The 24,715-nt window shown below is 45.5% G+C and overlaps 2 protein-coding genes across 6 annotated transcripts in view; one reads left to right on the forward strand and one right to left on the reverse strand.

The window, feature by feature from the left end:
- cyfip1 (cytoplasmic FMR1 interacting protein 1) overlaps positions 1-24,715 on the forward strand; it is a 46,131-nt gene that overhangs the window by 20,072 nt on the left and 1,344 nt on the right. For both annotated transcript variants that reach the window (XM_026157659.2, XM_026157660.2), the window contains exons 12-30: positions 168-290; positions 385-510; positions 884-1,050; positions 1,819-1,966; positions 3,595-3,748; positions 4,133-4,289; positions 5,144-5,240; positions 5,578-5,654; positions 6,430-6,538; positions 6,623-6,742; positions 6,838-7,037; positions 7,307-7,394; positions 12,356-12,499; positions 12,607-12,697; positions 13,554-13,684; positions 13,806-13,878; positions 21,986-22,080; positions 22,486-22,724; positions 22,804-22,951. In XM_026157659.2, coding sequence (XP_026013444.2) covers positions 168-290; positions 385-510; positions 884-1,050; positions 1,819-1,966; positions 3,595-3,748; positions 4,133-4,289; positions 5,144-5,240; positions 5,578-5,654; positions 6,430-6,538; positions 6,623-6,742; positions 6,838-7,037; positions 7,307-7,394; positions 12,356-12,499; positions 12,607-12,697; positions 13,554-13,684; positions 13,806-13,878; positions 21,986-22,080; positions 22,486-22,724; positions 22,804-22,951 — 2,487 coding nt within the window. The remainder of the gene's footprint in view (positions 1-167; positions 291-384; positions 511-883; positions 1,051-1,818; positions 1,967-3,594; positions 3,749-4,132; positions 4,290-5,143; positions 5,241-5,577; positions 5,655-6,429; positions 6,539-6,622; positions 6,743-6,837; positions 7,038-7,306; positions 7,395-12,355; positions 12,500-12,606; positions 12,698-13,553; positions 13,685-13,805; positions 13,879-21,985; positions 22,081-22,485; positions 22,725-22,803; positions 22,952-24,715) is intronic.
- On the reverse strand, positions 8,277-13,623 carry fndc9 (fibronectin type III domain containing 9). Of its 4 annotated transcripts, none has more exons than XM_080297180.1 (3): positions 13,483-13,623; positions 11,350-11,552; positions 8,277-9,409 (listed from the first exon to the last, which is right to left on the reverse strand). In XM_080297180.1, the coding sequence occupies exon 3, from the start codon at positions 9,328-9,330 to the stop codon at positions 8,692-8,694; it is 639 nt and encodes a 212-aa protein (XP_080153306.1). In that variant the 5' UTR covers positions 9,331-9,409; positions 11,350-11,552; positions 13,483-13,623; the 3' UTR covers positions 8,277-8,691. The 4 variants fall into 4 exon arrangements, with proteins under 4 accessions (XP_080153306.1, XP_080153307.1, XP_026013452.1 ...); XM_080297181.1 differs by having other exon boundaries at positions 11,350-11,549; positions 13,483-13,622; XM_026157667.2 differs by lacking the exon at positions 13,483-13,623 and adding an exon at positions 9,952-10,044 and having other exon boundaries at positions 11,350-11,492.

Below are 24,715 nucleotides of genomic sequence, written 5' to 3' on the forward strand. Positions count from 1 at the left end.
TGAACACAGGAATGATAAGGGCAGGAAAGATAAATTCGAAGAGGGCCGTTTTTATTGGTATTTAGGTTTATGCTGATTTTCTTTTTTTCAGCACTAATCTATACTGTGAGAAAGTCAGGATTGTGTGGCTTGAGCCTTAAATGACGTTTGTTTGTGTGCTGATGTAGGTGGTGACTGGGTCAGGGCGTCAGGAAGCCCAGAAGACTGACACTGAGTACAGGAAGCTGTTTGACTTGGCCCTGCAGGGCATGCAGCTGCTCTCACAGTGGAGCGCTCATGTTATGGAAGTGGTGAGGAGAAAACGCATGATGAGTGATTCCAGCTGAGATGTTTGTATTTATAAAAGTAAGAGTAATCCTCCCCCCTTCCCAACTCTTCCTGCAGTATTCCTGGAAACTGGTACATCCCACAGACAAGTACTCCAATAAAGAGTGCCCCGACAACGCCGAGGAGTACGAGAGGGCCACCAGATACAACTACACCAGCGAGGAGAAGTTTGCCCTCGTAGAGGTCTGTCACATCAGTGCACACATTTAAATGGTCACTCCATGTGAAATCATTCAGACCGGAAAAACATTCCCACTGCAACCTACCAGAATCAGCGTATTCTTTATGTACCCACTGTACATAGCGTCCTTCTAAGTTTCTTGGTGGATGTGATCTGTCCAAGCTGTTATAGAGAATACATGAACAACAGTTTTGTTCCTCATTTTCACATAAGCTGCATTCAGAGTGTTAAAATATGAATATATTGGAAGCAGATTTTGAGCCAGAAGGAATCAGGACTTGGATGCTGATTGATTTTTTTTTTTCATGGAATGACAAGATTGGTCTTTTGATCCACTTGAATTCTTGTCCCTGATCCATTGTTGTGCTTTTACAGGTGATTGCAATGATAAAGGGACTGCAGGTGCTGATGGGACGCATGGAGAGCGTGTTCAACCACGCCATCCGTCACACCATCTACTCAGCTCTGCAGGACTTTGCTCAGGTCACTCTGCGTGATCCGCTGCGCCTCGCTATCAAGAAGAAGAAAAATGTCATCCAGAGGTTCGAATCGCATTACAGTCAGATTTAGATCGCACTCAGATTTAGATCCAGTTTGTGGGAGATGTGATGGTTTATTAAAAAGCGCTGATTCCCCCCCCCCCCGAAAATGTTTAAATTGCCTTTGTGATGCAAATAAAACAACATGGGGGACTCAGCTGATTGCACCATCCTGTGCTGGACTTCCACCCCACAGTCCTTAGAGATCTCCAGAGCAGAACAAAGCTTGTGTTGCAGATCATCCATCCACAGGACACAAAGCTCTCTCTGGAGAGGCGGTTAACTGATAATGAGGACCGCTTCAGTAACGATCCAGCCAGTGAGTGAGCCCACAGGGACACATTGGGCTGAACTTAGCTTTCAAAATAAGAGTGCAGGGACTCTTCACTAGTAATTTGATTGCGAGCTGCTTCGTTGTCTGAGATGGACAAAATAATAATAATTAAAAATGCTCAAATTAATTGGCAAACTATTGCTTCAAATATCTGGCCATCCTGCTCAAGTAAAACCTGTTTGCCTAAATAATTTCCTGCTTAATGTCAATTTATTTACCATGTTTAGCTCATCTGTTATTAAGTTGTGTTTGAGACTACATTTGTTAACATAGTGAATAGAAATATTGTGGTTTTTGCATGAACCACCATTTATACACATTCTCATTTTCGGTTCGTTGGTGCTCCAGTAAAGGCCTAAGTGCGTCTTCCTTTTGGCTGAAGACACAAAGTAAAACCGTCTCATTCAAAAGTATTTTGTTTTTCCTTCTTTCTGCAGCGTCCTCCAGGCCATCCGAAAGACCGTGTGCGATTGGGAGACCGGCCGGGAGCCTCACAATGACCCCGCCCTCCGTGGAGAAAAAGATCCAAAGGGTGGCTTTGACATTAAAGTTCCTCGCCGCGCCGTGGGGCCGTCCAGCACGCAGGTCTCACCTCACTGACATTCTTTATCATAACTCATTTTAATGTATGAGGATGCAGGATGCTACATAGACGTTTTGCGTATAGTTACATTTTGGCTGAACTGCATTTTCATGTAGTACCAGTGTATACCACACAGTGGTGTAAGTTATTAAGAACACAGGAAAAGGTGTGCGGCATAAAGTAAAGCCTCTCGAGAAAATGCAAGTAGGACTAAAACGAGATATCAAAGGTTACGTCTGAAAACGGCAACAAACCCACGGGTAGAGCACTGCCCCCTGGTGGTGAAGGTTTGACATTAAAATTTGCAGAGGGTATTTACTGTAAGGAGCCTTTTTAATGTGGATAAAATGGTGACGAATTAATCAAAATCCACAATAATTCTGTATATATTCTGTATAATTCTATATTATGTTTCTAATGTTTCACACTGCATATTTGAATGAATGAGTGAAAAGCAAAAAAGTTACAAAAGTACATAAATGCACTGTAGCATAGTAAATCACTGTAGGTGATCCTCCAGCACTTTTCCTAACCTGGAAACCCATCATCCATCAGCCCAGCTATCACCACCTCTCACTGAGAATTGGAAGGGGATGTTGGATTTACTAGCTTTTCAAAGATCCTCTTACCTGCTTTTGATATTTTGTAGTATGAAAGCTTCAGAAGATGGTTACTTTTTGTTTTCTACTTTTTTTTTAATGAATTGTGAATCTTCTGTGTAAAAGGTGTTACGGGATTGGACTAAGACGTTTTTTGGGTTTACGGTACTCAGTTTGTGGCTCTGAGACCTCTGCTTTCACCATCGGCAGTTACACCGCACACCTCACCTTGGGTTCTTTTTATACCCATTCATCCTGTGTGGTGCTGGGTTTAAAGTTGTGTTTTATGTCAGACTCAGTAGTACCATCTGTTATGTTCTGTACTGCAGACAGATTTATCAGCTCAGGGGTCATTTCCAAGAACTAATCTGTTTTCCAGGTGTGTGCAGGTGTGTGGCACTATTTGTTTACGCACCAGAGCGCATCAGCACAGTTAGCTTTTGATTTGTTTCCAGGATTATATAATTCTGCTTCCTGTGGAGGCAGTTTTGCATAATAACTGACCGCTCACATCCTGTCCTCAGTTATTCTTTATTAATTAACATGGGAATTAATAAGAAATGTCAGAGGATGACACCATAGATAATCTCATGTACCGTATTTTAAATAAAACGAACATGTTTCTTTCAAAATAAAAGCCTTGCTAAGAAACAGAGTTTCTATCCATGCTAAAGCACTTTTAATTTGAGATGGATACAGCAGTTACCTGGAATATTTGAACTGCTACAGTATTTTATTCCTTAGCTTAAGAGGAAAAAAATAAACATGATGAAGCGCCGATCCATTGCGCTCTGACAGGACCACACCCTGGGGTGCAAATATGCAACACACTAGGAAACCAGGAAAGAGGCAAACACTTTTCCACACCACTATGGAATGACTGAGATGATGAAAATGTTGAAAGCAACACGGAGCTTTCATACCGGCTGCCCACCTGTAATGAGATTAGTGTTTGCAGGGTTGTGAGTACAGTCAGCAGGGCGCCGGCACTAATGAGGTCTTCCTTTACTCAATTCTCTTTGTTGATGCAGCTCTACATGGTGAGGACCATGCTGGAGTCACTCATTGCTGAAAAAAGTGGCTCAAAGAAGACTCTGCGCAGCGGCCTGGAGGGCCCCACCATCCTGGACATCGAGAGATTTCACCGAGAGTCCTTCTTTTACACTCACCTGCTGAACTTTAGCGGTAAGAGGCAGATGCAATCAGTCACACCTGAGAACGTTTCATCTCTGCCTCCCTTAGAATAAGATGATTCTTATTTTATTTTCCTATTACGACTTTTGGATATTTAACGATATTTAATGAACATTTCTGGGATTAGAGGGTTGGCTTGAAAAGTCATAATTTTTGAGCACTCATAACTTCAAGTACAGGACTTTGAAGCTCTGTTTAAAAAGTGCAACCAACTCACACACATCTCATCACTCACACACTCAGAAAGTCATAGTCTAAAACTCAAATCATTTTGTTCAGCAAACGATAAATATCATCACCAGCCCGAGGCCCCTGACAGCTTTTGGAAGGGGACTCTGATGTAACCTTCTTCCATCTCCCCTCTCTTCCCTTCAGAGACCTTGCAGCAGTGCTGTGACCTCTCCCAGCTGTGGTTCAGAGAGTTCTTTCTGGAGCTCACCATGGGTCGCAGGATCCAGTTCCCCATCGAGATGTCCATGCCCTGGATCCTCACCGATCACATCCTGGAGACTAAGGAGGCTTCAATGATGGAGTAAATATGCTTCTTTTGTAACCAAGAACATTTATTTCCACTGGTTACCACCAACTCTGATAACTACTGGACAGTTTCCCTCCCATTCTTATTATTAAGTTCTTCATCCTATGTGAAAGATGGGCTGATTGTTTGGTGTTCTTCTCACAGCAGTGGAAATAGATATTCTCCATGGTATAATTTGCAACTTGGTGCAAAAACGGAGGACTGCGTTTGTCCTTCTCTAACTAAACTTCATGTTTAGTCACAGTCTGGCTCTTTGCGATTGGCGGTTGCGATCGGACAGATGCGTTCTGACAACTTCAGCGCTCGTTTCTTTTCATCTTCCATTTTCAAATAGGACCCTGGATGAAATCCTAAAAATTGGGATTATCCGTGAATGTTTTCGTGTCTGCTTTAAATCTTTGCTGCAGGATTACGTTGATACGAGGCAGGTTTTACATAAGCCATTAAGCACATCAGCTGGCAGGAAGCATACGTGCTGTAATTCTTCAAATATTCACCCAAAATTTTTGGGAAAAAAAGAAAAGAAAAACTCTCCGTTTTACTCTTATTTACTATGGAGAGTAAGTGTTTTGTGCAGGTCGTGCATATTTAAGCAGATGTCTGTGTGGCGCGTATCAGTTCTGCTAGTTTCCAAAGAGCGGCGCTGAACGACGATGGTTAACCTCGAGTGAACACGATCGAACTGATGAGTTTGATGTAACGCTTCCTTTTTTAACCAACTGCTGCTGCAGCTAAATGAAGCTTCTTATTTTACACGTCTCAGCTTTTATCCTTGTTGCTGAACAGATTAATTCTCTCACGGTTGCAGGGTGTGTTTAATTCTAGAATAACATCTTAATCCCCTGCAGGTATGTGCTATATCCTCTGGATTTGTACAACGACAGCGCACACTACGCCCTGACCAAATTCAAGAAGCAGTTCCTCTACGATGAAATAGAGGCAGAGGTAAAGGATCATGATCTCAGATATGTGGCGGCTGCATCACCGCGCTCATAATGCCTCTGACTGCACGGCTTTCCTAAATATCCTGTTTGTTGCTTACAAGCTCTCCTATAGTCACCTCATTAATCTCAGTTTCCTGTCCATTTCATGAGCTGTTGAGTAGCTGCATTTCTATTCATTATGTAGCCGCTTGCAGAGCTTTGTTAATGTGCATGTAGAATGGATTTGGCTCGGTTCTTTACAAAAATCTGTGAAAATAATTTTTCTCCTTAAACCAGAAGAAAGTACTATTTCATTGGTCATCTATGTTGAAACTTTTAAACATTTTTTTTTTCTTCAGGTTAACCTGTGCTTTGATCAGTTTGTCTACAAGCTTGCTGATCAGATATTTGGGTACTACAAGATTCTAGCTGGAAGGTACGTCGACCCCTCTCCCCCTTATGTGCAGACACACAGTCTCATAAGAAAGGATTTGATTGCTTCGTCTGTTTTCTAATGTGTTGATTCCAGTAGTAATCAAGTAGCATGATTAGTTTGAGAAGCAGTCGGATCACTTTTCCAATGTTTTTACGTTGTCAAGGCCTCAACGACAGCTAGCTTATTTGTCGTCCAGCTAGAGTGATAGTGTGAACGTAGCAGAGGGTATTAAAAAACTCTGTGGGAGGATGAAGGGGATAAAGGTGCTATAGCACATGTGCTTAGGTACAAATTATTTATTTAATATTTGTAATATTGCAAATGTCAAATATGACAGACACAAACAGGACATAGTCGGACAATTTCAAATGCACCTCTACCCTCCAGGATTGTGGGGATCCGAGGGAACGGTTCAAAACTCGGCTCACTTCCAGTTCTATCACAATAGCTTTGCATAATTCACAGTTCAGAATAATCCTCCTTTATCCTACACTGGACCTCGGGGGAGCCCCTGTGTTATGTCTCTGAAGCAAACTATTTTAGTTTCTCCCCATTGAAGCCATCTCTGTTCTGATTGGCTGCCCCTCACTGAGCGTTTAGAGCAGTCTGAGCTTATGGCTCACAGAGGTTTGTGTACATACACTGACCTCGTCATTAGAAACTCTGGTCATGATTAAAGTGAACCAGATATACATGCCAGGAAATAAGGAGCAGGCCTAAAGGTGTGATTTTTACAAACCTTGACTTCTCTGTGTTTATGTGAATCCTCTTTCAGTCTTCTGCTTGACAAACGGCTGAGATCTGACTGCAAGAACCAAGGAGCCAACATTCCCTGGCCGTCCTCTAACCGCTACGAGACTCTGCTGAAGCAACGCCACGTCCAGGTATAAGCTGCACGCTGTCGTGCTTTCCACCTCGCTGTACTCCCACCTTCATGTTGTCTCTAACTAACTGGCTGTGAACCTCAGCTTCTAGGCCGCTCCATCGATCTCAACAGACTCATCACTCAGAGGGTTTCTGCTGCTCTTTACAAATCTATGGAGTTGGCTATCGGTCGCTTCGAGAGTGAGGATCTAACCTCCATCATGGTATGTAGTTGTAATTTAATTTAGCTGATGATTCCTGGGGTTTTTCATTTGACTTAGTTAAAAATATATATTGGTGGTGTGTGACTTGTTTAAAGGAGCTGGAAGGCCTTCTGGAGGTCAACCGCATGACGCACAAGCTCCTGAGCAAGTTCTTGACTCTGGACAGCTTTGACGCCATGTTTCGCGAAGCCAACCACAACGTGTCGGCCCCTTATGGCAGGATAACACTGCACGTCTTCTGGGAGCTCAACTACGACTTCTTACCCAACTATTGCTACAACGGGTCTACCAACAGGTGACATTTCAGAATAAAATCACGGTGAAGGTCACAGAAAGACCAAAATGTTCATATATTAATGCCAGTAGCTGGAGCTAAAACTAAGAGGCAGTTTCTTATAAACGTTCACAGCTGTTTATTTATTTTATTTTTTATAGTTTTATTAGATAAAATATCGGATTGTGCTTCTCAAAGGTTTAGGGGGGAAAAGGGAGTAATTGTGTGGGTCTTGTATTTTCAATCCCGATGTTATTTTAATGGAGATATGTTTCCAACTCTGCCTTCAGGTTTGTGCGCACCATCCTGCCCTTCTCTCAGGAGTTCCAGAGGGATAAACCACCCAACGCTCAGCCTCAGTACCTGTACGGGTCAAAGGTCAGGACATTTTTCTGTTAGAGCTCCCACACTTTATCTCCTCATATTACAGGGGTGGACTCTCAGATATTCAGTATACGCTGTCAAACTGTATCCACAGAATACAAGGGGGAAAGCATTACTCTGGGAAGTGTGTGCACGTGCTCAGACGTCCCCTCGGAGGAAATGAATGCCTTAAATGTCATGAAATGTGAAAACTCCATGCAGCACATGAGTCAATCACATGTTCTTCTGTTTAACGTGTAGTTATGTGGACCAACACGCTGGGGGCGCTAACCTGATAGTGTAGCTATGATGCTGTCAGACTGTTTCAGTCCTCACACTCATGATGTTGATGTCTGTGTGTTCCTGTGTCTAAAAATAAGACCAGAAACTGTGTATAAAAGATGGACGTGGCCGCTGTGATGTCACTCACTGGTCGGTGAAGTCCTGTTATGAAGCATCGAGGTGACCGTTCTCACCATCGCTTCTTGAAGCCAGACGTGAAGAGAGAGGGGCGGATCTGACTATGACAGACGCTGACTGAACACTCTTTGGCTACTAATGTTTTTTTTTGGGGGGGGGGGGTTCCCAAGGCAATTCAAATCCACTTTTCATATCATCTTTATAAATCACACATCAAGGATTTTGTCTTTTTTCATTGGACTGCAGAATACTTTGATATCCAATCAAAATAATGTAAATAATACTTGGATAAATCAAAATCACTCCCAGACATGTCCAAAAGTAGTTGTTGTTTTTACTTTGGGAGAACAAATATGGCTTGAGAGGGTTTTGTAATTTCACTGTAGGAGAGGTTAAAAAATACATTTAAAAAATATATTTTTGGTTTATTTATGGACATAAATAAATGACATGAATATAAAAGAATGATCTACAGAGTTATGAGTAAAACAATTTTATTTATTTTTAATGTTTTTGTGGATAGTGAAGCTTTGATTAAACAGACAACATTTGTTTCTGTCTGAGCCCGTTCTATAAACACGCAGGCGACGCGTTAAATGACAGATTTTTTTTATTTTTCTGCATGGATAAATTTTTGTCAGTGCCAAAAGAAAGATGAGTGCCATATTAATGATATTTAATTTTTGGTTTGTAATTTTTTTTTAGGTCTTAAAAGCATAAATCTTTTTATTTAAAATGGTGTGCATGTGTGAGTGTGTGTTGAAACCTTGCTGTAATAGGTTGGAAATGTTTCCTCTGAGGAAAAACACACAAATAGGATTTTGTGAGTGGATGAAAATACTCGGTGACAATTGAATCTGAACAATGCTGTGATGACCTTAATCCAGTTGATTCATGTTGGCTCGCTGCCGGACAGCTTAGCCAGCGTCCTCAACTCATGGTCTTGGGTAATTATGTGACCCGTAGGCTGCGCCGAGAGGTGGGGCGATTGCATGATGTTGGAGAGTTTGATGCTGTCTTGGCTGCTGCTTCTCGTAGTGTAGAGGGCTCCAGATGTGGACATGCCTTGACAGGTTGAGTTGGTCACCACCGGGTGTCCGGCTGCGGCCTGGCCGGGGAGGATACAGATGTTGTTAAGACAGCTCCACAACAGGATGCTGGCGATGACGAGGAGCAAGATGCAGCAGATGAGCCATACGGCCATTGCCAGCTCCCAGCCGGCTCTGTCGTGACCTTCGCTGCTGTCGCTCAGAGTGCTGAACACTTGGCATTGTTCCCGCACCGGATTGGCAGCCTGACACGTCACACACAAGAAGTAGGCAGTCTGAGGGAGGAGATTGGCCAGGTGTGTGCTGGTCTGACTGACAGGGATACGATCCTCATACATGAAGCTTTTGCGCTTGTAGCCCATGAACAGGCTGTTCCAGTTGGGGTCGTACATGACGCTGTAGAAGGTGTCAATGCAGGTGGGGGAGGATGGCCAGCTCACCCTGGCTGAGGTGGAGGAGATGTTGTAGATTGCAATCACCATTGTGAGAAGATGGAGTCTGCAGGAATGAAGTGCATCCTCAGTTACTGCAGCTGTCTGATGCTTGCGATGTAAAACTGAGCTGGAAAAAAGGAAGATGGGAACACAGTGAGACACTGAAAGGACTAATTTGAGATGACAGGGTGAGGTATTTCTGTGCTCTTTCCCCATCTAAGAGCTAATATAAGAAGACTTCATCAATAATAAGCTTTCTCTTGGCTCAGTGAGCCATTTGGTCATGATTCATAACATTTAAATAAGTCACCATCCTAGTTATGTTGCACAACAGAAGCTTTCACATTTTACTCTTAATTTTGGCTCCTTCCCACCCATATTTTTTTAACCCATTTCCTTTTTTTTCCACCGATCAGCACTTTTGTTCCCTTTAAGAAGCAAAGCACTTTTAACCAGATTTGAGAAGTGATTCTCAAGCTCTTAATCCAGTTACTCCTTAGAACATAAGTAGCAACCATTATTTATTCCACAAAAACAGGCATCCGAGGCTCGAGACAGCGTTAAGTAATAAGTAAACAAAGTAAGTAAATGTTTTAGTGGAGGCAGCACATCTAAAGAGCTGAAATGCTTGAATTCGCTCACAGGGAAGACCTAGTCAGCTTGACGCACCTTATAGGAGAAAGAAACCTGATGTTCAGTCCCCTCAGAAGAGTCCCAAAGATCCCGGATGAGCCCCCATTTATGTCGCAACTAGGTTTGAGGCTAAAAACAAAAAAACGTGTGCACTAAATTTAAAAAAGAAAAATGAAAACAATAATAATATGCCGGACAAATACCAGAGAATTACCACATACGTGATCCAAGTTAAGAATTTATGAATTAGGCCTGACTCTCATACACCTACCCATGCACATTTTATTTATGTACAATTAGCAGTTAAACACATGCTCAAACTGCACGGCCACTGTTGTCCCTTTAAGGATTATAGAAGGGAATAACACATCTGCTTTACTTTGATCTATAACAACTAAAAATGTAAACACTGATATCAGTGGCTGTTCTTTATTTAATGCTTATAGCATCTATGCAATTGTACTTTTGATGCTGATATTGGTCGCCGTCGTCGGCGGTTCCAGATTTTGTCTCAGGTCTTTAATGTCAGTGTTTTGTTGCGTTTCAGATAGAAGTGAATGGAGGTGGTTCTAAATAGTTGGTGGAAAAGCAGCATTAAGTCTTAGGACTGTTCTGACGTAAGTGAGCAAAAACGCATCCAAAAACTCACCAATTTATGGTTTCAATAAAAGCTCTAATTACTTCCTGACTTTAAATCCTGCTCCCATTTGCAGTATGCACAGAGCTTAGCATAATGAAAAATGTCATGACCACACAGCCGATCCTCACCATGTTATATAAAGCATAACGAGGGGGAAACAAAGCAATGTCGGAGGATAATAAGCATTGTACAAAGAGTTATCTGGAACAGATGGGTGGGAGGGAGTGAGATTATGCACAGATGATGCAAATTGCATAATGGAAATTTATTTTTCTGAGCTGTCCAGTTTACGAGCTTTTTATTTCAATATTTTAATAAATCCTGAAATTTATTTTATAAAATCACACTTTGACCCAAAGCACCTGCTGACATATTTAACTATTGCAAGAGTTTATTTTGCTTTAAAAATCTAAACTTAATCTTCAGTATTGAATAATATTTTACGTGCATTGAATAAAATGACACCCAAATGTAAAAATGATTAAAAGTTTTCACTTTGCCCTTAACCAGTGCAGGGTGGGTTTGGTGCTCACTGCAGGCTCAGTTAAAAGAAATGCTGATGACAAATGATGCTTTAAACCCTCCTAAATACTGGTGCTTTTCAGACAAAGTTAATCTCACAGGTTTCATTTTGTTTTCTTTTTGCCACATTTTTACAACTGTAAAGAAATCTTGTGGTTTTTCAGAGGTGTCATAAAAAAGCATCTTGTTATTGACGTTTCTATAACTATTGGCTGTAACAAGTAACCAGTACGACCACCGTCATCAAATCAAAGCATAAAACGGAAACTTACCGGGAGACCTGTGCCAGCACATGTTGGTGTTTGCTCAGATTATCCCGTAATGCTGCTGCTGCTCGTCACTCACTTAAAAAATCTTTTCTTGTGTCGCCGCTCTGATGCTGCGTGCTGCTGTGGAGATTTCTAACCTCAGTACTGATGCAGAGATCGGTGTGTCCTCATCGCCGCTGCTGCTGGATTAGAGCTTCACCTCACTGCTGACAGGAGAGAGGGAGGACTAAAAATCTGTGGTGTATGTAAGGGAAAAGTGCACAGTGCAGACAAATCAATCTTTATATGTTAGCAAATTTGGTTGCTTTGATTTTGTTTTCCATGCCAGCGAGTTAATGCAGAGACATCATAGTGTTATTGATCGTTATTTCCCCTTCGGGCAGCACTTTGGTTTATGTCAGAGTATCTTGTATATCTGACACTGGAGCTTAAATGTGCTTCAGTTGGCGAGACCATCTGCCTAACTGTTTGTTCCACAGCAAAAGCTCTGAACAACTGGCGGCCAGATTGTCGTATTGCTGTTCGTGGTCCCCAGAGGATAATCCTAATGTGGAAAATGTTCCCATTTTACTCGCTTTAAAAGTGCCATGGAATTTAATGTAAGCATTCGTTGATTCCTTTCACTTTTATTTACAACGCATCAGCTCACAACAGCAGGTTAGTGTGTCTGATTATTGTGATCCTCTCAAATGTTTAACACTGTGATGACACAAGAGGAAAACTTACCCTCTCCTCTACTATGACCTTCTTTTCCGGCCTCAGCTGTTCTTTGGGTTTATTTTGGCTTTTTCTTTTTAATTAAGCTGCTTTATAACGTAGCACTTGGGGACTGTGGGGACAAAGAACTCCCTTAAAGAGAAGCAGACTCTGAAAGAGTAGTTGGTGGACTGCTTTCTCAGAGCTTCACCATCCCCCCCTTTAAATATCTCAAAACAAAGTCCCTGCATGGTGGTGTGCAATATTCATACTAACCTTTTTGATGTCTTTTGATGTCTTTCTCTGCATGTAGACCCTGAACCTGGCCTATAGCAGCACTTTTGGCTCCTATAGAAACTTTCTGGGCCCCCCACACATTAAGGTGATGTGCAGACTGCTGGGCTACCAGGGCATTGCTGTGGTGATGGAGGAGCTGCTGAAGGTTGTCAAAAGCCTGGTGAGTGTGTAATGATGTGCAGGAGCTATGATTTCATGATGCTACTGTGCTTCATTCTTTGTGAGTTCACTTCCCTTTAAGTGGAGTTAAGCTCTCTGTTTCTACAGCTTCAGGGCACCATAATGCAGTATGTGAAGACCCTGATGGAGGTGATGCCCAAGATTTGCAGACTTCCACGCTACGAGTACGGTTCCCCGGGTATGTCAAAGTGTAGCCAGCTGATACACAATGTCTGGGTTTGATACAAGCAGTAAAAAAAACTCAGCAGATACTGCACATGTAGAAAAAGATAACAGTGATATTTGATACGAGTCAAAGAACACCCATACATGTGAATATAAGCCACTGCGTGGAGACATCTGGTGCTTTTTGGTCTCAGTGCTGGATTTTGCTTGTTTTGTGTGTTAGCGTTCAAACTGCATTTTATTGACTTTCATTTTAACTGGTAGAAAAGGCAAAACCTCTGAGCACAGTGGATTTGCTCTGTCAGTCGTGTCAGGGTCTTAGCCGCACAGACTGAATCTGCAGAACAAGTCGGAGTAAAATCTGAAGCTGTGAGTCAGGAGCGAACGCTTCATTCAAATGAAGCAAACTGCTGGAAATGAGTCGTATTTAACATTTTAATCAAAGCTTTCAAATGTGAGGAGAAAAACTGGTCACATTTCCTTTTGTTAGATGACCTTGTTCAGTCAAAAGATTTGCGTCACATCTACGTGTATCCAGCAATGATCCAGAAGCACCTAGTCTGACATGTAGGCAAAACACTGATTGGCGTAAAGGTTTTCCTTAATGGGAAAGGAAGTATCAGTGGACGTTCACCAGGAAGAGGAGGCACAAAAAAGTAATCAAAGAGTTGCGGTGGACACGTTTCAGTACAGAGACCTTTATCTTGACTTTCTTTACTCCACTGAGGGAGCAGCAACAGAACAAACATGAGCCCACAAAACCTGCCCTTCATGTGCTTATCAGGGAGCGCTGCATACCTGCTGTAATCTACTTTTGAGTGCTGTTATCTGTAGCAGATATGTGATAACTGCAGTGTAATTCCATTCAGGTATCCTGGAGTTCTTCCACCACCAGCTGAAGGACATCGTTGAGTACGCTGAGCTCAAGACTGTGTGTTTCCAGAACCTGAGGGAGGTGGGCAACGCCATCCTGTTCTGTATGCTGAGTGAGCAGAGCCTGGTACGGGTCGCGGGGTCATCGGGAGCCTCTGGCGACTTTAAGATGCTCCGCAGATGTTTTCATTATTTTTTTTCCTCATGCAGTCGCCTCCTATTCTAAAGTTTTGCTGTTTTCCCTCCAGTCACAGGAAGAAGTTTGTGATTTGCTGCATGCTGCACCTTTCCAGAACATTCTTCCCAGAGTCCATGTCAAAGGTAAATACTGAGAGGAAAAGTCAATTTTATTTGCACAGTCAAAACAGCAGGAGGGACCCAAAAACTTTTCCAGTTCAGACACATGTATTAACATCCCAGATCTCTAAAACGTCCACTTGAATAAGCGGCCTAAATTTAATAAACAAAGTAAGAATGTGTAATATTTTGTAGTCCCTGCACAAGTCACAGTTGTTCCTGGGCAGGGTTGGACTTGTTTATAACTTTATGGACAAATTTCTAGGCAAAGTCAACAGGCAGATGGGTTCCTATTGATAACTTTGTGCTCTTTGCTCTGCGCAGTTCATACAGTGTAATCAATAAACTGTCTCCGTGCTTTATCTGCTCTGGGTCCAAAACAATGATTCAAGCGTCTGAAATCTCTGCTCGCTGTTGAATAAAAGGCGGATTCTGGTGGTGCCAGGGTGACTCCCAGCGATTTAACCATAACCCGAAATCACAAAACTCTTTAATTTCCCTTCATGCGACCTTAAGCTCATTGCATCCTGCTTAAGTAATCTAAAAAGGGTCACAAGGACTTCATCACATTGACCCTTTTATCCGTTTGTCCGTCCATGCTCTGCTGTTATCGCTCCGCTCAGATCATTCTGGCAGCAGGATTTATCCAGATTTGCCTCATTTTTCAAATCGTCCTGGAGGAACTTGAAGTGTTTCCTGGCCACATGAGATTTATGATCTCTTGTGCTTCCTTTTGGGTTTTCTACCTTTGGATGGAAGGATCCTGATCAGATACCAGAATCCTCTCGATGTCTGTCTGCTTTGACATGAAGGAGCAGCTGCACTGAGCTTGTTCTGGATAAGGCTTATTTTATTTGTATGAACCCCCACCTTTTTTTTTTTTTTCTCTAACCAAAGACAAGTTTGTTTAAATAGAGGCTCATTTCATCTGCGTGTATTCATGATCTCATCTTTTGGTTCCAAAGTTGACTAACGATTAGTTATGTCTATAACTTCTGTTCCCTGAAGGAGAGGAACGAGGTACAACACATAAGTATGGGATATCACGCCCTCGCGTGTCCTGGCTGAAGAAACCTTTATTCACGCCTTTACGGCAGATGACGTGTGATGACACGCGCAAGGCCCCGCCCGCACATATAGCCGCTGCCATCACCGTCATCCCTCAGTTCGATAGCCGCTCTTCACCGAGCCAACTGCTCAGTGGGGCCACCCTGTGTTGTACCTCGTTCCTCTCCTTCAGGGAACAGAAGTTATAGACATAACTAATCGTTCCCTTTCAGTCGATTCACTCGGTACAACACATAAGTATGGGACCTATATACACGCCCCGCAGAGCAGCCACCGAACCGGAACGGGACCACCACATCCTTAGTGAGTGGTAGACCCAGCAGAAAGGACAGCATGAGCCACCGAAGGGGCTGTAACGTCCAACCGATAAAACCGCACAAAAGTGTGCGGCGACGCCCAATTAGCCGCTGCACAAATATCAGCCACAGGCACCCCTCTAAAAAGAGCCCATGAGGTCGCCATCCCCCTGGTGGAATGAGCTCCCACCCCGTGGGGCAACGCAAAACCTCCGGTGCTGTATGCCAGCGAGATAGCCTCTACAATCCAGTGGGACAGCCTCTGTCTGGACAGAGCTCTACCTCTATTTGGATTAGCGAAGCAGACAAACAACTGGTCACACAAACGCACATCCCGAGTGCGCTCAATGTAGGTGCGTAGCGCACGCACCGGACAAAGAGAATGCACCCTCCTCTGCTCCTCAGATTCAAAAGGAGGGGAGCAAAAGCTCAGCAACTCAAACTCCATTGAACTATAAGATGCAGGCATGACCTTGGGAAGATAGGCGGCATTCGGACGCAATACGACCTTGCGGCCATCAGGAGAAAACTGTGTGCAGGCAGGATGCACAGACAGCGCATGAAGGTCCCCCACTCGCTTCGCCGAGGCCAAAGCGAGAAGTAATGCGGTCTTATACGAAAGAAGTTTCATATCTACCGACTCAACGGGTTCAAACGGAGGGCCACAAAGGGCCTCCAGCACCAAAGACAAGTCCCAAGCCGGGACACTGGACTTAAGCACGGGCCTCAGCCGGCGAACCCCTTTCAGAAAACGCACGGCGAGGGGATGCGCACCTGGTGTCACCCCGTCAAAACCGATATGACAAGCAGATATAGCCGCTAAATAAACCTTGATCGTCGAAAACGAAAGGCCTTTATCCAACAGCTCCTGCAGGAATGTCAAAACATCCACAATAGAGCACTGAAATGGGAGAGTGTGGCGGCCCTGGCACCATCGCTCGAAGGCTCGCCATTTGTAAGCGTACAAGCCTCTAGTAGACGAGGCCCTGGCGCTCTGAATCGTCGCTACCACACTAGGCGGCAGACCCTTAGCAACCAAGTTTAACCTCTCAGCAGGTAAGCATGAAGGTGCCACAGATCCGGGCGCGGATGAAACACTTCCCCCCCCGCCTGAGAGAGGAGATCCCTGCGGAGAGGAAGCTGCCAAGGACTTGCTGCAAGCAGGCTGATTATTTCTGCATACCACGACTTCGCGGGCCACCAAGGGGCCACCAGGATCAGAGAGAGGGAATGCCGACGCACCCTCTCCAGAATTGGAGATATCATTTCCACTGGGGGAAATGCATACAGGAGCACGTCTGGCCATTGGTGCGCTAGCGCGTCCAAGCCCAAGGGTGCATCGTGGTCGATTATGGAGAAGTACAGGGGGCAGTGAGCATTCACCCTGGAAGCAAAAAGATCCATTTGCGCCTCGCCAAATAGATCCCAAATCTGAGCCACCATTGAAGGGTGTAACCTCCATTCTCTCACCAGAGGACCCCCCCTGGAGAGAAGGTCCGGCCCCAGGTTCAGGTGGCCCGGGACATGGGTGGCTCTTAGAGTCAGAAAATGAACACTGCACCATAACAGCAGAGAGCGAGACAGCTGCAACAGGGGAAGAGAGCGTGTTCCTCCCTGCCTGTTTATATAAGACACCACTGTTGAATTGTCCGTCCTGACTAAGACATGCTGGCCCTGCAGGACTGGACGGAAACGCTTTAGAGCTAAGAACACTGCTAACAGCTCTAAGTGGTTGATGTGCAGCTGGCGCTGAGCCGCGGACCAGATCCCTCTCACCGACGCACCCTCGCACAGCGCTCCCCACCCACTTAGGGAAGCATCTGTGGACACCACCTTGCGAAACAACACCCTCCCAATCCGAGAGCCCTGGTGCAGTAGCCCGGGCTCCCTCCAAGGACGGAGAGCTAGCATGCAAGACGCAGTTACCGGCAGCCTCCTCCGGAGGTGACGCGAAGCACACAAACGGTGAGAGAGAGTCCAGCGTTGAAACGCTCTCATTTTCAACAGCCCAAGCGGCACTACGGCGATCATAGATGCCATCATGCCCAACAAGCGCAATATCGTCTGGAAACGCAGTCTGCGTCCCCGCTGAAATTGAGCGAGGCAGCGATGAAACGCGGCCACTCTGTGCTCTGACAACCGTGCGCGGCTGGAAAGAGAGCATATTTCCAGACCGAGAAAAGCGATCTGTTGACCTGGGATTAGCGAGCTCTTCTGAAAGTTCACAGAGAACCCCAGTGTCTGAATGTGTGACAGAACCCGCGACAGCTGCGTCTCCGCCTGTTCTCTGGAGCAAGCCACGAGAGCCCAGTCGTCCAGGTAGGCTAAGATGCGGATGCCCCTCTTCCTGAGGGGCGCTAGCGCTGCCTCGGCACATTTCGTAAAGGTGCGGGGAGCGAGCGACAGCCCGAACGGCAGCACTAGGTATTCGTAGGCTACGCCCTCGAATGCAAACCTCAGAAACTGCCTGTGTTTCGGGTGTATAGCGACATGAAAATAAGCATCTGTTAGATCGATTGTCGCAAACCAATCTCCCGGGCCGACTGCACTCAGGAGCTGTCTGAGCGTTAGCATCTTGAACCTGTACGTTCGCAGGTACGTGTTCAAGACTCGCAGGTCGAGGATGGGACGAAGCCCTCCCCCTTTCTTCGGAATGACAAAATAACGGCTGTACCAACCTTTGTCCGTCTCCGAAGCGGGGACCACCCGTATTGCTCTCTTCTGTAATAGCGCCTGTATTTCCTCTCTGAGTACCAAGGCTGCCTCGGGGTTGACAATCGTGTTCACGACTCTTTGGAAACGAGGCGGCTTGACCCGGAACTGCAACCGGTAACCCATGGCAACGGTTTGCAGCACCCACGGAGAGGGGGCGCAAGCGCGCCACTGAGGGAAGTGAGCAGCCAGCCGACTGGCCTGCAGCACTGACGGCGGGGCGCCGTCGCCCCCCAGTGTGTCTGCAGGGGACTGCATCCCCTGCCTGACCTGGCTCATTTCGCCTGCAGGTTGAGCATTTGAGATTGTTTGAGAGTAAACAACACTCTTTATTGATTGCAACATGGGAACATGTACATTTATACATTTTGTTGGGTGCACCTTTTCCGGGGCATAACAATGAAAAACAGCGGGAACACTCGATGTGGTCGCTTGAACATTCAACACATCTGAACCGTGTGCAGGGGTTATGTGCTTGGGAGACCGCGATAGGGAAGTGCAGCGCCTTCTGGGGCTGACAACCTGAACAGAACTTAAGCGGCACCTCTTGTGCGGCAACAGAGGGGTAAGAGCAGCGTCTCCCTGCTGCCGGATCCCTTCCCCACTCGCAATCACAGCTAGGAGGGCTGAGGCTTCTTCCTCCTGGGCGTCGGGTCCCGTCGGGGGCCCGGGGGAGGGCCTTTGCCCCAGGCCGACTGGCGTGGAGCTCGGGCCGGAGTACGTGCTCTCGCCGGCGGCCCTCCCACTCCAGCAGTGGGCGCCGGTCTCTTGCCAGCTGTCAGAGGAGCGGCGGGCCTGTGAGAGCTAGCAGTGGGCTGGGGCTGGCGTCTGGGGATGATGTCGCGCAGAGCTTCCGTCTGCTTCTTCCTCAGATCGAATCTAGCCTGAATGGCTTCAAGTGAATGTCCGAATAACCCAGCCGCAGACACTGGTGCGTCCAGATACACAGCTCTGTCTCTATCAGGGACGTCGGAGAGGGTCAGCCACAGGTGCCTCTGCGCCACCACTGTCGAAGCCATCCCTCTGCCCAGGGAGAGCGCTGCACAGCGAGACGCACGGAGGATGTAATCCGTGGTGACTCTAACCTCGTTAAGAAGAGGTGACAGCGGGCTGTCCTCCGGAACCAGCGATCCAAGCTCCGCCAGGCACATTGCTTGGTACGTCTGGAGCATGGTGACGGAGCTCATGGCTCGAGCGGTGCCGGCCTGAGCCCGATAAATCTTCTCCAGCTGCGAGGCCGAGAATCTGCAGTGCTTGGACGGCAGAGTTGCGGGGCCACCGACACCATGGTTACGGGACGGGGCCAGATAAGCAGCCAGAGACGGCTCCATAGGGGGTGGGTTAGCTAAACCAGCTCCCTCGGCGCCGTCCAATTCCATGTACTGTCCATAGCCGGGCACAGTGACGCGGGTAGACAGAGGTTTGTCCCATGACGCTGTTAGCTCGCAGAGAAAGTCTGGGAACATGGGGAGGCAGTTTTTGGCCGTTGCGGGCTCCGGTGGAAGTAAAAAACCCGCAAACCGCGACGGCTTCCGAGCTGGTGGAGGAGAGGGCCAGTCCACCTGCAGCTTCTCAGCGGCACGGCGAAACAGGGAGAAAAGAGAGGTGTCATCGTGGCCGACCGGCGCAGCAGCGGCGGCATATTGGGTCGACAATGAGCTCTCCTGCTCATCCTCCGACAAACCATGGATGTCCAGGCCGATGTCCAGCACGTCATCGTCTTCCTGGGGAGCGCTGGCGGGCTTCAACCCAGGCTGAAGCCCGTCAGCGCTCCTGCATGGTTCCGGTCCGTCATCGGCTAACCCGTCAACGTATTCCATGTGGTCAGCCCAGCTAATCGCGGGGACATCGACCTGAAAATTTTCGTCTTCGGACTCGGACGAAGCCGGGGCTCCAGACTCGGAAAGAAGAGGGTCATGCCGTGCGACAGCCGAGCGTCCCAGCACTCTTTCCACAAACGTCACCCGTCTTTCCAGGGTCAAGCGTCGGAGCTGGCGACAAAATGCACAAGCTTCGGGCTCCGTCAACGCTCTCCTAGCGTGGACGATCCCCAGGCAGACAGGGCAGGCATCGTGCTGGTCGCTGTCGTGCAAAGAGAAACCACATCCCTGAGGACAGGGGCGAACAGAAGATTTCTGCTTTGCTCGCTTCGGTTTGGAGTCCATTCCCAAAACGCAAAGCGAAACGCTGCACAAGAAAAACTTGAAAATAGCGCTCCGCGGGCAGCCTACGCACCAGCTGGGCGGTGGAGGCTAACACCAACAGGGGCAGTTAAGCTAGGTTCAAGTTGGCAGACAACGGAGCTAACTAGCAGTAGCTAGCTAGCCCAACTCAGCAGAGGTGTTCTCAGCGAGGTGAAGAGCGTAAGAACTGAGGGATGACGGTGATGGCAGCGGCTATATGTGCGGGCGGGGCCTTGCGCGTGTCATCACACGTCATCTGCCGTAAAGGCGTGAATAAAGGTTTCTTCAGCCAGGACACGCGAGGGCGTGATATCCCATACTTATGTGTTGTACCGAGTGAATCGACTGAAAGGGAACAATGAGACTCATTAACCAGCTGAAAAAACGAAACCTTTCCATGTAAATTTCCTCCTTGGTTTTTCCCGTCGCTCAAGGGTGAGATGCTGAGATGCAGCACTCAGTTGTTTTCCATCATTAAAGTATTGTTTTAGGAAAAGCTTAACAATTTTGAAAACAGCTGGGTGCTGTGTTCTAGCAAACATTAGTTCAGCGGGAGTCAAGAGTGCTTTTGTTGGGTACGGTTTTCAGCCGGGATTACAGAGAGTCAGTTATTCCAGCGCAGCATTATCTGCAGCAGGTGTGCATGCGTGTGTGTGTGTGTGTGTGTGTCAGAGACACCAGCGTGCCATACTGTGGTTTACTGATATGTTTTCATGGGTTGCAGAACATTGTAGAGGTTGCATCTTGTTCTGGCTGAAAATATTGCTAATTTTTATGATTGTTTTTAAATATTAAAATCCCATAAATTTAAAATTTTATAAACCCAAACTGGATGCTGTAGCCATCATGTGTGCGTTTGATTTTCTATTAATAACAAACTCGATCTGTGCCTCTCATCTCAATTTTTTTTTTCTTTTGATGTTTACAATAACTTTAGCTTATTCCAGGCAAGCAAAATTTTACCTTCATTCTCTGAATATTTCCAGACTTTCATTGGGGCTTAATAGAAATTTGGCACATTCTTAATTTTCTTTTTCCAACATCTTTTTAAACCCTCATAATTCAGAAATATCCAGAAGAAATTTTAAGAGCTGAAAAACACATTTACTGTCTGTTTACATGAACTGCAACCAAATAAATTTTATACCCAACTCGTGTCAAAATCGATGACAAAATCCGATTTTTGCTCGGCGCGATTTTGTTTTTCTCTGTAAATCGTAGTTTGAATAAGCTGTAGCAGTTTAACGTCTGTGACGTAGAGGAGCATAAACGGCCACAGGGTACCCTGGATGTTTGATCCGTTTCTGATGAATCATCGGTGGTTGCTCATAAAAAGCTCATCTTCTAACTGTGGTTCCATCTGTGTGATAATATTTTTCCATTAATGTTTTATTTTAAATGTTCAGTATGAGTAAGCCCATGCACGAAGGTGCGGTTTGTGCATTTACTTTCCACTTGATGTTGATCACACTTTTTCTTTTTCTTTTTTTTTTTTTTTTTTGCCTTTCTTGCTGGTGTCATAAAGCTCCGTTACACAACCTGTGTATTTCCAGGACCTGGTAATCTGGAAAAATCTTAATATGAAGGTCAAATTCTGGCAGGCTTCATTAAATTTACTAAAGTTAATGTAGAAACAAAACAGCTGATTGTGAGAAGTTTTTGTTTTATTTAATTTTTTTTTGTTATACAAGTAACAACTCTGTCGGACTGCGTTTTGGCACATTTTCACTTTTTTCCTTTCTTAGTCTGAATTTTCTATTTCTTGTAAGCTTTTATTTTTTTATTTTTTTAAACCTCTTTCTTAAGAACAAATTTCCACTGGTTGACAATCCTCAACTTAAACTTCATGCATTTCTTTGTCTGTCTGTGTAGAGGGGGAGCGCCTCGACGCCAAGATGAAGCGCTTGGAGGCCAAATACACGGCGCTGCATATGGTTCCCCTGATAGAACGCCTCGGCACACCACAGGTAAGAGCCGTCGGATGGTGTGTTCACTTTCCCTCGGGTTAGTTATGTAAATACAAATGCTGGAGTGTTTCAGGGCAAATTCAAAACCAGCTGATGTTTGTCTCTAACAACCAATGAGGAAACTACTTTCTTCTCAGTACAGCTGAGAGCTGGAGTTAAAACATCTTCAGAACTTAAATAAATTCTCCAGGAAGACTTCATGAACAAATTTGCTGCCATATAAATGTGTTTCATCGTGTGGACTTTATCCTGAGGATGACATCAGGCAATAAACCAACTTATTTTGTTTCCCTCTGAACACACCATTAAGACAGAGATAAGCTACAGTTGCTCCTGTGTCATGTGACACTTATGGAGGATGCTGACCGGTAGACGATCTTTTGAATGCTTTTACTTCTCTTTCAGCAAATAGCCATCGCTCGTGAGGGCGACCTATTGACCAAAGAGCGCCTGTGTTGCGGTCTGTCCATGTTTGAGGTTATCCTCACACGTGTGCGAGGCTTCCTGGAGGACCCTGTGTGGCGTGGGCCGTTGCCCAGCAACGGCGTGATGCACGTGGACGAGTGTGTGGAGTTCCACCGCCTCTGGAGCGCCATGCAGTTTGTGTACTGCATTCCTGTGGGAGCCCACGAGTTCACAGTGGAGTGAGTGTGGCCGAACACAAACACGCACACGCTTCCTCTCACCTAATATTTACTGACACACCCTCTTCCTGTCCTCCAGGCAGTGCTTTGGAGACGGCCTCCACTGGGCAGGCTGCATGATAATCGCCCTGCTGGGACAGCAGAGACGCTTTGACATCCTTGACTTCAGCTACCACCTCCTCAAGGTGCAGAAGCACGACGGGAAGGATGAGATCATCAAGAGCGTGGTGAGTTTGAAAGACATGAGCACGGCTGTTAAATACAGCATACATAAGGTGCAGATTTAACGCATCTTCCCTCACCTGACGTCCCCGAGCATCTCCACCAGTTACTGCATCCAAAATAATGAGCACACCATCTCAAATAGCAAATGTACCAAGAATATAAGTAAAGACCTGCGTATGTCTTCAATTCAGTTAGATTTTTTTATTCATTTTTAATTATTATTTTTGACACACATCAAGAAAATGTGATTGACTTTTCTGCTTCATGCCATAACCTGCTGATATGATTTGAAACCTCAACAACAGGCTGTTAAACGCACGGCTGAACTCTGAACATTAGATAATAAAATCTGCTGATGGCGCCCTGCGTGACGTGACGTGCAAAGTTAATAAAGATTATGACCCGTATGGAATTTATCAAGGTGAGTTTAGGTTCACATGACTTCTGTTTGTTGTCGTTTTGTAGCCTTTAGGGTGTTGATAATGATGTAATCTGGCTTCAGTCACACCAGATCATATGAGACTCAGATTTAAAAAGCTATATTCCTTTTTTAACCTCTGTAAATAAGTGATACTTTTCTATAAATACTTTGTAAAAAACCACAGTAAGAACTGGTAATGAAGCATGAAAGATGAGCTTGATGAGTTTCAGATCCTCCACCTCTAATTTTTGTCGTGGAGCAGCCAATAACGTCGCAGCGTTTAAAGTCACTAAACAAGATCCGTCTCAGGTGTGAGACTGCAACAGTTAAAGTAACTTCGTACATTACTGAGAGCAAACCACACTGAACTGTTGTTTTTGTTTTCTAATGCTGTGTTTCTGCTTTGAGTCCAAAATTATGAATTATGAATTTCACTGCTAACAGAAAGCTAAATACAGCTCAGCGTGAAGCTGCAGACGTCCGTCCTTCTGCTTCATGAGCACAAGCGTGTCGGCGATCACAAGAGCGGCTTCAGGTGTTCATTTTCTTCAGTTTTGCAGCACTCTGGTCCTTGCGGAGGCAGCGCAGGGAAGTTGAAATCAGAACTCGGATTTCTGTCAAAAAAAAATACTTGAATAATTTATGTTGAAATCTGTTACTGAGTGTATCCCCTCAGAATGTAGCAAAGAGCACAAAAGGCTTCAGCGTGACCCACTGAATCATAAATGGACTGTTTTTTGTTTTTTTTGGGGGGGGGGGGGGTTTCCCTCACGGACTATGAAAGAGTTTTGAATCAGTTGGGAGTGAAGTGTAGGACGATGAAAGAGAAATGGGCGTGATGGTTCTGTTTGCTAGGAGCTTACCTGCCTCTCAGGAATTTTTGTTGCGTTTTGTTTTCCGTGATTGTTGATGAACTCTTTGTTGAGTATTGTGCGTTGGCAACACTGACCCAGCAACATTGTGATGCATTCATGGGCAGATAAGTAGGTCACTGAGAACCAAACCCACAGGTTTCACTGAGTACATGGGGGGGGGGGAAAGCTAATCAGCGTGGCTGCACATGAAAACACAGAATGAGGTTCTGAAGTCGTCAGATAGTCGCTGCAGGTAACCCTCCGCGATGTTACACTCTTCAGCGTTTGTGTGGATTAAGCAGATGAGTTTGTTTTAGAACTGCCGGGAGCTGGATTTAACCTTGAAATGAGCCTGGCTAACTGTCCCGTTTTCTTGGTGCTCAGCTCACATCTCCCAGCTGGATCCTCAGATTGAACTGAAACACTGTTAAAGTTCATAATAAGCTGTTTTATACACAATTGCATACAATTTCCTGTTCTTCCACTGCCAT

The sequence above is a fragment of the Astatotilapia calliptera genome, chromosome 23 (assembly GCF_964374335.1).
Source record: "Astatotilapia calliptera chromosome 23, fAstCal68.1, whole genome shotgun sequence".
Classification (NCBI taxonomy): domain Eukaryota; kingdom Metazoa; phylum Chordata; class Actinopteri; order Cichliformes; family Cichlidae; genus Astatotilapia; species Astatotilapia calliptera.

Excerpts from the sequence above, each read along its gene's own strand:
- fndc9 (XM_080297180.1), bottom strand. The coding sequence starts at position 9,330 with ATGGTGATTGCAATCTACAACATCTCCTCCACCTCAGCCAGGGTGAGC.